The 12,704-nt window shown below is 46.2% G+C and overlaps 1 protein-coding gene across 2 annotated transcripts in view; it reads left to right on the forward strand.

The window, feature by feature from the left end:
* The window catches only part of ASTN2 (astrotactin 2), a 349,199-nt gene that overhangs the window by 269,522 nt on the left and 66,973 nt on the right, over positions 1-12,704 (forward strand). For both annotated transcript variants that reach the window (XM_083161032.1, XM_083161033.1), the window contains one exon: positions 10,325-10,590. In XM_083161032.1, coding sequence (XP_083017158.1) covers positions 10,325-10,590 — 266 coding nt within the window. The remainder of the gene's footprint in view (positions 1-10,324; positions 10,591-12,704) is intronic.

A 12,704-nucleotide genomic window follows, 5' to 3' on the forward strand; every position in this document is an offset into this window, starting at 1 on the left:
CCTGTGCTGCCTGGCTCCCAGGGAGCCCACCTCCCCCCCACATACGTTCTGGGGCAGGCAGGGAGACTACCATCTCCCTGCCTGCCCCCGTCCCTGCAGCGTCACCTCATACACTGGATTGGCTGAGGGGCGGCGAGTCTGAGTCACATTGAATACTCTTTAAAGTGCCGTGACGGAGAATCTCCAAACATGGAGAATCTCTGCAAAAACACGGCGAGTGCATGGCGAGAGATAAAAAACTCTCGCCATGCACGGAGAATATTCTCATTGAATACTGCCCTCTGAATTGACTTCCGCTCCACAGCTGTACAATTCCCATACCAAACCGAGATACAACTCGTCACAATGCTTTCAATCGCACAGCGATAAAAGTTTTGCAGTACACCCAATGACAATTGTTGTCTCTTCGGTATTCTAAGTAAATAAAGGCGTTGATGAGCCTTCTTTACATGAAAGTAATGTGGAGGATATAGACCAGATTTTGAAAGCAGTATGAGAATTTAGTTTGTGTAATCAGCAGCACCTGGGATTTCTTGAAATAAGGGTTTCCAGGGCAGAGTCACCTTGCTCTTGCTACTGCCTGTAATAATGATTGCATATGGTTTGTATGCTGTAACCTTCTGGTAAACAACAAAGTCTTCACCTGATTTCTCGTGTTTGTGATTCTTGTCACTATATATATATATATATATATATATATATATATATATATATATATATATATATATATATATATATATATATAGCAGGTAGGTGGCAAGAGCCGGCACTCAAACCAATCTGGGGGTAGTAGTAGTGTGCCTTTGGGTGCCTTCCGCGAAATTGAGGTAGTAGGCGAAAAAGCAGCGTCACTCCAAAGGTCTTCAATCAAAAGGAATTTATTGTCACATGTGGTCGACACGTCTAGGTCGACGTTTCAATGCAACAGCATTTTTGTCAAGACAGCGTGTGACCAGATACATAAACAAATAATGGAAAGAAATCAGGGGTACATATGCTCACAGAGCCACAAATGCGTCCGCCCGGCAGCCGAGTGTGTCCAGACTCCCCCAACGTAGTGGGCGGTCGCCCCGACACTGACGTCATCATGGCCGCGCCCGTTGCTAGGAAACGCTCGGGACGCTAGATGCCGTCCTCGGCTACCGGACAAACACTGCAAGGAAATGCAATAGTAAAAATAACGAGGTCACAGCAAGCAGATGGTAAACATACTAGAAAATATGAAAGGCAGGTGACACATTCATAAAATGTTTGATGCGCGCAGAGCACCAGATATCCAAACGATCCAAATGGGTGTGTGGAAGTTCAGTCAATCACAGAAAGACGTTCCAATTCAAACGTTCATTGAGACCGTGCGGTCTGATGGTGTTCAATTTGTGAATCCATTTGGATTCCAGTTAAAGCAAAATACCGCCCCGGTCTCCCCCACGCTTAAGAGGGGGAACGTGATCAATCAAAATGAACCTCATGTCACTGATAGAGTGGCCAGATTCAAGCCAATGTCTGGCTACTGGTTGGTCAGCCGATTTAGAACGTATTGCAATGTTAATGGCTAAACGATGCATAGCCATTCGCTCACGAATGGTGCGGACAGTTTTGCCAACATAATGCATTTTACAAGGACAAAACAATAAATAAATAACATGTGTTGTTAGGCAGGTGATTACATGTTTGATGTTGATAATTGATGAGTCCACGGGATGTTTAAAGTTGCGGCATACAACTAAATTTCTGCAGGTGGTGCAGTTTAAGCACCGGTAGCATCCAGGGGGTCTCTGTAAAAAGGTGGAAGAAGATATCTGTGGGGTGTCAAAGCCGGTAATGTCAGTATGGACTATTTGGTTCTTTATATTTCTACCTCGCGTATAGCACGCCATGGGTCTTATATTCTTGAAGCAAGGTAATGTCTTGTCAGTCTTTACAATAGGCCACAATGCCTGTGTTGCTCTCTGAACAATCGGACTCGATGTTGAGTATTCTTGTTTTCAAGGGATGACGTCACTGTTTGTTTTTTGTTTGGAAATGAGTAAGGCTTCTCTAGGGGTGGCCAGTACTTCTGCTCGAAGGTGTTTTAATTCATTCAAATCATAACCTCTAGCTGCAAATCGGGCGACCACTTGGTTAGTGCTTTTTTCAGCTGCTGCCCTGGTGCTAGATATCCGTGCTACCCGAAGTAGCTGGGATTTGGGGAGTCCTCTTTTGAGGGGTTTTGGGTGATGACTCGACGACAAGAGTAAGGTGTTTCGGTCCGTAGGTTTCGAAAAAACTGCTGTGGATATCTGATTGTCCTGGATCGAAACCTGGACATCAAGATAGTGAATACTGTCCTTCTGGATGGACATGGTGTATTTAATTGGGGAGTTCCCCGAGTTAATGGCCGCAACATGTTGTTCCAGGAGAGGAATGGGGCCAGTCCACAAGAAGAACAGGTCATCTATGAACCTGACATACAGCAGAATATGTTCCTTCAAATCTGGATGATCCAGGAAGCTTGATTTTTCCTCCGCAAACATAAAGATGTTTGCGAAGCTTGGTGCCACTGGGCTCCCCATTGCACACCCACTGGTCTGCAAGACGTATGCCCCATTGTAGAGAAAGTAATTACGACTCAATGTTAATGTTAAAAGGCGTAGAAACAGTGAATGGTCCATGTCAGGAACTTTGTTTAGACGGATAAATTCAGCCACAGCCTCCACCCCTGCTTGCTGGGGGATGGAGGTATAAAGGCTACTCACGTCAAGGGTAACCAGGACCGTGGAGTCAGGGATAGTTGGTAGATTCTGTAGTCGAGTGAGAAATGCCGTGGTATCTTGAATAAAAGTTGGTTGCTTCTGTATGTAGGGTTGAAGTATGAGGTCCAAGTATTTCGAAACCGGTTGGTACAGAGAGTTGAATTTTTGGTACAGTATAGATGATGGGGGTGACTGGGTGTTTTTGAAATAATGCTTGAGCCAGGTCCAAATCTATTAAGCGATTTGATACAGCTTCCTGGAGAAGATTTTCAAGTTCAGCCTGGTATTGCCGCGTTGGGTCTTGTGCTAGGGGACAATAAGTATTAGTATCACTGAGTTGTATTTCAAGTTCATTTTTGTAGTCCTGCAAATTTTGGAGGACTATTGCTCCCCCTTTGTCCGCTGGGCGGATAATAATATGACGGTAGTTAGATAAATCGATCAATGCTTGATGCTCCTCACGAGATAGATTGCGATGGAGTGTCGGTGATGCTGCATTGTATTTGCACACCGCTTCGTCAACCAATCGGGCGAAGGTGGGAACAGATTTATTGGATGAGGGGGGATCAAAGGTAGACTTGATACGTGATCGGATAAAGTCCTGGGTGGCTGTTCGGGGGGCAGACTCCTGATGGTATTGGAAATGTTCACGGAGGCGCAGGTTACGATGGAAACGATGTTGGTCAATTTGCCACTGGAGATTGTTGTGGGGGTTGGTAGGAACAAAACTGAGACCCTTGTTTAACACTGCCAGTTCTGGTTCAGATAATATATGAGAGGAGAGGTTGTAAATTAAGTTCTCAGGGCCTTTAGTTCGCGCAATCCGCGCGTTTTGACGCCCCCGGCGGGTGGACGTCCTTTTCCTCTGCCTTTTTTGGTGTTTTGTGTCGGGTCTTGGTCTAAAGGGGGTAACCCCGATGATTGGGGATCATCAGAATCATTTACACGAAAGTCACTGTCGGAGTTCGAAGTCGGGGCATCCCGATTACGATTTTCTCGCGCCTCCTCCGATAATTATTGGGACCACTACGTTGGGGGTACCTGGATTGGGGTTCTCCCCCCATCAGCCACCTGTATACCCGATTTTCTTCATAATCACGGGAAACAATATTTAGTTTGTTGGCTTTGAAGAGTAGCAGTTCTTTTTTGTAGGTTGCAACTTTTAACGAAAGACTTTGTTGCCATTCTGGGTTGTCCTCCATCAATTTGGGTATATCGTATTTGGTTTCCATGTCAGTAATTTTGTTTTTGACTATGGTGAGTTCCCGGGCGGACTCCTCAAGAACCAGCAACATGAGGTCGTTGCTACATTTATTGAGTATGCCCACCCATTTGGCACAAAAGTCCGGGTTAAATCGCCCAATTGTTGGCGTGTTCCTGATCCGAAAGCCTCTTGGGATCATTTGTGCCCGAAAGTACTTGGACAGTGAAGTACCATGTAAATTGTAGTCTACTTCACATTTCTTTAGTTGAAAAATCTGGTGTGTGATCTCTTCCAGAGAGATCTCGGTGGGGGGTTCGTCATCATTGGAATCGAAGAGGATGTCCTGGGCTTGCGCATCACTGTAACTGTGAAGTAGGCCTTTGGTGGGTGGCATGGTGCGACACCCTGCTGTGGTAGAGGGTTGCATTTCCAATGCAGTCGTGGAAGGGAGGTCAAATAAAGAGTAGAGGGGTGCCTTGGTCCGTGTGGGCTAAAAAACAGTCCTGGAGATAGGTGGCTAAGAGCCGGCACTCAAACCAATCTGGGGGTAGTAGTAGTGTGCCTTTGGGTGCCTTCCGCGAAATTGAGGTAGTAGGCGAAAAAGCAGCGTCACTCCAAAGGTCTTCAATCAAAAGGAATTTATTGTCACATTAGGTCGACACGTCTAGGTCGACGTTTCAATGCAACAGCAACGGGCGCGGCCATGATGACGTCAGTGTCGGGGCGACCGCCCACTACGTTGGGGGAGTCTGGACACACTCGGCTGCCGGGCGGACGCATTTGTGGCTCTGTGAGTATATGTACCCCTGATTTCTTTCCATTATTTGTTTATGTATCTGGTCACACGCTGTCTTGACAAAAATGCTGTTGCATTGAAACGTCGACCTAGACGTGTCGACCACATGTGACAATAAATTCCTTTTGATTGAAGACCTTTGGAGTGACGCTGCTTTTTCGCCTACTATATATACAGCAGGACGTTTCTTACCGGCACTCCACGGGCTTGATTCAATCACTCAAAAGAATTTTCAATCGGACACAACTGGCTTCATGCAACGTTTCGGGATACTTTATTCACATCCCGTCATCAGGCAGTGTACATGTACACTGCCTGATGACGGGATGTGAATAAAGTATCCCGAAACGTTGCATGAAGCCAGTTGTGTCCGATTGAAAATTCTTTTGAGTGATTGAATCAAGCCCGTGGAGTGCCGGTAAGAAACGTTCTGCTGTATACTATTGATACAAGGCACCCCGGCAGCTGAACATCGAAAAGGAGAGTGCCGGCTATTCGTCTTCTATATATATATATATACATGCGCGCACACACACAAGCGTGTGCCCTTTCTAAATCACTCTAGTTGATTTCTGTATTTTAGTGAAATTAATTGCTGTACACATTCATTTTCCAGGGTGTATTTTAAATATATATTGCTATGACAACCTCGATATCAGGGCGAAAAAAGTGTCAGATATACAAACATGTAAATTACAAATATGAGTGATTAGTGTGCTCTTGCATCCACATCACTTTTGTATCAGTTGACATTCACATGACAGCCTCATTGCAGCTAATCGTAAGGGGAAAAAAGGGATTTTTTCTAAACACTGAATGTGTTGATGAGAAACTAAACATTAATCATATGAAAAAGTTTCCATGAGAACTGTGTACATCATTTTATTTCACTGAAGCACTTGAATCAAATAAAGCAATGTGAATTCGGTTCAACATCATAATATTACCATCATTTTATTTTCCTAATGTAATATTTATAGTATGTGGGACAGTTAAGTCATACATAAATGAATGCACCCCCTTTGGGACTTCTTAAACAGATTCTTAGCATATGTTCTGTGCAAGCCTATGGTAGAATAACGATGCTGGAGCGCTATCCCATATTACAGTCTCTGCTTTCCACAAGTCATCTCAGCCTCAATCGTTCACTTTCTCCAATGATCTTTTCAACATGTTTGCCTTGGAGTTACTTGGATGGTGGCCCATTCATCAGAGATACCACATTAGTGTTGATGTTTTTGATACATTTAGTTCCCCTCTGCTCAGTGGCGTAACTATAAATTTTGTTCCCCCCCTGCCAAAAAGTTTGTGGCGCCACAGTATCCGGGAAGAGCCCAGTGAGCGGATACTGCGGCAGAATTAGAAAATTCAAAAGATAGGCCAATCGCTGATTGGCTGAGAGTGCTCTCTCTCAGCCAATCAGCTGCCTATCTGCCGCCACTGTCCGCAGTGTCTGCTCACTCAGCCATTACCGGACACTGCGGACTGCCCGATCTGCCACTGCACCCACAGCCCCCGGGTGCTTCACGCTGCCCGGACCCCGCACTGCCCAGGTACCACCTGCCTCCCCCTTTATCCTTTCTGCGGGCTGCCGTGCAAAATTGGCGATTGTGATTGCCCGGGGGGGGGGGGGGGTGTAGTTGCGCTAGAGACTGTTTTGAGGGGGAGAACATTTTCTAGTTACGCCCTGTAATCTCTCATAATTTTTTAGCTGCTTTTTACATGGGTAAGGCAGGTGTGACTTATTTTCCCTATTGAGGATGGTGAATAGTTTTAGGGTTCCAGAATGGGAGATCTTTAATGTACAGATACTTTGTTTTCTAGCTTCAAAGTTCATTTATATTTACAGATAGCAACGCAATGTTACTGTATGTTCATTGCCTACAGCTGCACACTGCGATATTTATGAAGCATGAACAGAAACGACACTAGTTTAAGGACAAGATGGAGAGTGATAATGTGGAGGGAAATAAAATACTAACAGATCAGCTTTTGTCATTTGACAGGCTGTGTTTGAATCCATTAGGAGCTAATTGGTCACTGCTTTATCTCTCTCTCCACATTTACTATCTCCAAGATTTAATAAATCATTAGTATTCTGTTGGAGCTTCGCTGTATACATTTCTATATAACCTGAACGGAGTTCCGGCCTGCATCTTGAAGATGTGCATACTGTACTAGGCTGTGATAGAACCTTATGTTAATATATTCATGTTCCACCAGTAGATGGCAGTGGAATACCACATAGATATTTGCAGCATAACTTTATTTTCGCTGTGACGCTAACAAATGTATATATAAGCAGTTGTAATATTATTAGGACAGGAATAGCGAATTCTCAGGAAAGACCTGGGCAGCAAGGATAACTTTAAACTTATAATGCTTTCACATTGCAGAAATGGGTAATGACACGGTATTCTTAAATGGGACTTTAAAACGGGTCAGAGCCTTGAGACCTTTCACATTGCAGGTGAAAACCATTTTAAAAATCATTTAAGACCATTCAAACATTCAACCCCCAAGGGACACGTTTAAAGCCATTGAAATAAAGCCATTCACACTGCCAAAAAAACGGCTTTAAAACGTGTAGGACTCTGCTTTTTAACCGTGTTGAAATACCGGTTAACTTTAACCGGTAAATCAACTCTGGCACTTTCACACTGCAGCCTTAAACGTTTTAAAATGGAAAAAAAACGGCAATATACCGTTTTAAAAGTGCGATGTGATAGGGGTATTATCTTGCAAATATTGTTGCTATGGAATTGTGTAACAGTAACGGGTATAAGGAAGCACACATAGCTTATTGATGATATACATGACTTGTCATTAATTATATTTTAGAAATCCTTTATATTTTCAAATTTTGCATGTCATATTATAAAAGTGCAATAATATTTAATGCAACTTAAACCTGATTTTGCATTTACTATTATTGCCCTTTTAAATGTAACAGGCAAGATTGGCAAGAATAGGGGGTTTCGAAAATTCACTTTATTTGTCATTATTGTACAGGTTGAGTATTCCTTATTCGGATATCTGTTTTCCAAAATATTCCAAAAACTATACTTTCCGGAATGTACTTGGTTTTTTTTTGGGGGGGGGGGGGGGGTGTCACACACCTGTAACTGGCACTACTGGGAACATGATATTTAACCAGTGGCGGTTTTTACCTATGGGCTGCAGCCCCCCCCCCCCCAGACTGCACTGGCTTCACTGTGACTGGCGGTGATTTCCTACTTGAAGTCCAACCTGCCAGTCACCAAGGCATTCCCATTGGGAGCTGTACCGTCCCTCCGGGATGCCTTTTAATGGGCTGCCGTGCAAAATCGCCGGTTGCGCATGCGCAGTACCTATATCGGTACTGCGCACGCACACTGGTCCCGGTGCCTTTAATTTGTATTGTACAGGCGGCGGGACCATGGTTCCTTCTATGGGCCGCTGCCGAAGCAGCCCATAGAAGCTGGCCACATGCGCAGTACAGATTTATGTACTGTGCATGCACCAGTCCTGGTGCCTGTCATCTTAGCACAGGCACCGGGGACTGGGAGGAGAGGCAGCGACTGCGACTGTGGCGACAGGGGGCGGGGGGTGCCTGTGGCTAGTGGCAGCCCCCTCCCCCAAGAAGGTACGAACCACCACTGTATTTAACTGCCACTACTTGGGCCATGGTATATAACTGCCACTACTGGGAACATTATATGTTAACTGTCACTACTGGAGACATGATATGTAACTGGCACTATTGGGGACATGTTATGCAACTGGCACTACTGAGGACATGATATGTACAGTAACTGGCACTACTAGAGACATGATATGTAACTGGCACTACTGGGGACATGATATGTAACTGGCACTACTGGGGACATGATATGTAACTGGCACTACTGGGGACATGATATATAACAGCACTACTGGGGACATGATGTGTAACTGGCACTACTGGGGACATGATCTGTAACTGGCACTACTGGGGACATGATATATAACAGCACTACTGGGGACATGATATGTAACTGGCACTATTGGGGACATGTTATGCAACTGGCACTACTGAGGACATGATATGTACAGTAACTGGCACTACTAGAGACATGATATGTAACTGGCACTACTGGGGACATGATATGTAACTGGCACTACTGGGGACATGATATGTAACTGGCACTACTGGGGACATGATATATAACAGCACTACTGGGGACATGATGTGTAACTGGCACTACTGGGGACATGATCTGTAACTGGCACTACTGGGGACATGATATATAACAGCACTACTGGGGACATGATATGTAACTAGCGCTACTGGGGACATGATATGTAACTGGCACTACTGGGGACATGATATGTAACTGGCACTAATGGGGACATGATATGTAACTGACACTACTGGGGACATGATATGTAACTGGCACTACTGGGGACATGATATGTAACTGACACTACTGGGGATATGATATGTAACTAGCGCTACTGGGGACATGATATGTAACTGGCACTACTGGGGACATGATCTGTAACTGGCACTACTGAGGCCATGATATGTAACTGGCACTACTGGGGACATGATCTGTAACTGGCACTACTGGGAGACATGATATGTAACTGGCACTACTGGGAGACATGATATGTAACTGGCACTACTGGGGACATGATATGTAACTAACACTACTGGGGACATGATATGTAACTGGCACTAACTATATGCAAGAAAATGATTGCTTGGCATTCAGAGTCAGTACCTGAGATTGTACACAAACTTTGTTTCATGCACAAATAAAATATATGTGTGTGTATTTCATGTGTTTGATGGGTACTTATGTAGTATCTGGGCGTCCGATTTAGAAATCGGGTCGGATCGGGCACATCGCATCGCATCGCATGCGACCATCGGATGCGATGCGATGACCCGATTTTTCCATAGGAATCAATGTTAAAATGGACTGAGTCCATTTTAACTTGGAATTCAATGGGAAAAATGGGTCCTTTTCATACCCCTACTATCCAAGTGGGCATGAAGTCGGATATAAACCTGTGGCGAGCGTAGCGAGCCACCGAGCCCGAAGCATGGCGAGCGTAGCGAGCCCCGCGAGGGGACACAGAATACCGTCCCCTCAAGGGGCTCGCTTCGCTCGCCACGCTTCGGGCTCGGTGGCTCGCTACGCTCGCCACAGGTTTATATCCAACTCCATGCCCACTTGGATAGTAGGGGTATGAAAAGGACCCCTTTTTCCCATTGAATTCCAAGTTAAAATGGACTCAGTCCATTTTAACATTGATTCCTATGGATATCGCATCGCATCGCATCGCATCGCATCTGATTATATGCCTTAACTTAAGGCATATAATCAAAAAATCGGACGCCCAGATACTACATAAGTACCGTTTGATGTGTTTGTATAACATAAATGCATTTTGTGCTCACACGTGGATTCTATCCGCAAGAAACCTCATTGAAATTGAGAAATACGGAATAATCCCTTACCCAGAATGCTTCTGGTAAAGAGCACTTTGGATAAGGCATACTCAATCTGTACTACATTCTTATGTCACTCCATGAGACAATAATTTTACTTTAATCTTACACAGAAACCACCGAGTTGGGCAGCAAGAAGGAACTGAAGTCCATGCCATTCATCACTTACCTCTCAGGGCTGCTTACAGCGCAGATGTTGTCTGATGATCAACTTATTATGGGAGTCGAAATCCACTGTGAGGAGAAGGGCCGCTGCCCATCCAGCTGCCATTTGTGTCGACGAGCGGGCAAGGAGCAAGTCAGTCCCATCCCAGTACTCCTGGAGATTAACCGAATCACTCCCCTGTACAACCTAATTCAAGATAATGCTACAAGAGAGGTAAATAAACATCTTTGCTACCTAGACCAGTGGTGCCTGGTCTACTTCACATTGATTCATGGGTACTCCAGTCTACTCACTCAAAATAAGTAAGACGTTAAATACCAAACTCCAGGTATGTGGTATGACAAATCAGATCAAATACAGGATTCGGTATGAAATCCCGACAGTCAAAATGTTTTTTTGGGTACTCTTTACCTAGAACGGCGCCCATCGCGGTGATCGCGACATCGCGGGCAGCACATAAACGGCCGCGACGCGATGCCCGCGATCACCGCGATTTTCCCATAGGGAACAATGTTAAAAAGTCAGATTGATCGCGATTTTGCATTCAATGCCTCAATGCCCGCGATTTTCCCATAGGAATCAATGTTAAATGGGCTACAGAGCCCAAATAGCCCCAATTAACCCTTAAATGTCCCCCAAATTTTTGTACGCCACCCCACGATCCACGCCAACCCGAAGCGTGGCGAGCGCAGCGAGCCCGCGAGGGGCGGCGGTACGCGTCCTCCGACCTTTTCATGCCCTACTATCCACGTCGGCGTGGAGTTGAGAATAGAATAGTGTGGCGAGCGCAGCGAGCCCCGCGAGGGGACGCGGATACCTTCACAGTTATACGCGTCCCCTCGCGGACTTCACAGGTGTCCGTGGCGATGCGGACACCTGTGAAGCCCGCGAAGGGACGCGTTTACCTGTGAAGGTATCCGCGTCCCCTCGCGGGGCTCGCTGCGCTCGCCACGCTTCGGGCTCGGTGGCTCGCTGCGCTCGCCACACTATTCTATTCTCAACTCCACGCCGACGTGGATAGTAGGGCATGAAAAGGTCGGAGGACGCGTACCGCCGCCCCTCGCGGGCTCGCTGCGCTCGCCACGCTTCGGGTTGGCGTGGATCGTGGGGTGGCGTACAAAAATTGGGGGGACATTTAAGGGTTAATTGGGGCTATTTGGGCTCTGTAGCCCATTTAACATTGATTCCTATGGGAAAATCGCGGGCATTGAGGCATTTTACATTAAAATCGCGGTCAATCAGGCTTTTTAACATTGTTCCCTATGGGAAAATCGCGGTAATCGCGGGTACCCGATTTTGATGTACCCGCGATTTACCCGCGATGCCCACGATTACCGCGATTTTTTACCCCCGACGCCCGCGATTCTGATCGCGGGCGCCGTTCTAGGTAAAGAGTACCTTTTTTTGTTACCTGAATGTTGACACAGTGGACATGGGCACAGTTGGAAGTCAACCGCAGCCCCTCGCATCGCTCGCTTCGCTCGTGGCTGGTAGGACATGAAGGGGGAAATTTACTAATATGAAAAACCTAGTTTTTCGTATTAGTATTTTCCCTACGACTGCATACGACTGTTTCAGTCGTATGCAAAGTCGTGTTCCGGAGGGGGATTTACAAAGCAGTCATATACGACTGCTTTGTAACCCTCCGATGTCGTAGGAATTCGTATTAGCAGCCGTATATACGGCTGCTAATACGAATTATTTGTAGGCAGTCTGCACGGATCAGTCAGATCCGTGCAGGCTGCAAGGTGTAAAAAAAAATTAAATAAATAAAAAAAAAACGGCGTGGGGTCCCCCCCACAGCCGAAACCAGCACCAGGCTGACAGAGCCTGGAGCCGGTAATTAAAAATCAGGGAACCCGACAAATAGGGGTTCCCTGATTTTTAACAACCAGCCCCAGGCTCCTGCTCTGGGGCTGGTTCCCAAAATACGGGGGACAAAATGACTAGGGGTGCCCCGTATTTTAAGAACCAGCCCCAGACAAAACCAGCCAGCAGGGTAATGCCACAGCCGGGGGGAGACTTTTTATGCAAGTCCCCCCGGCCAAAGCATTAACTCTACCGACCAGTCAGCCTGGCCAGGGGCCCTGGGGGAGTGGGGACCCCCCCAATAAAGGCCCCCCCCCCCCCTCCAGGACTTACCTGACCAGGCTGAAGCCTGGTGCTGTCCTCGATGCCCCTGGGCGGTGGGCATCGAGCTGATAGCGGTGTAAAAAATAGAACAAACGATTGTTTTTTACTGTGGCACTACAAGTGCCAGCAAGCCTCCCCAGCAAGCTGAGACTTGGAGAACCACAAGTCCCAGCCTGCTGGGCATTAAAGGGCCC

This window comes from Crinia signifera, chromosome 9 (assembly GCF_055691185.1).
Source record: "Crinia signifera chromosome 9, ASM5569118v1, whole genome shotgun sequence".
In the NCBI taxonomy this organism is placed as follows: Eukaryota; Metazoa; Chordata; class Amphibia; order Anura; family Myobatrachidae; genus Crinia; species Crinia signifera.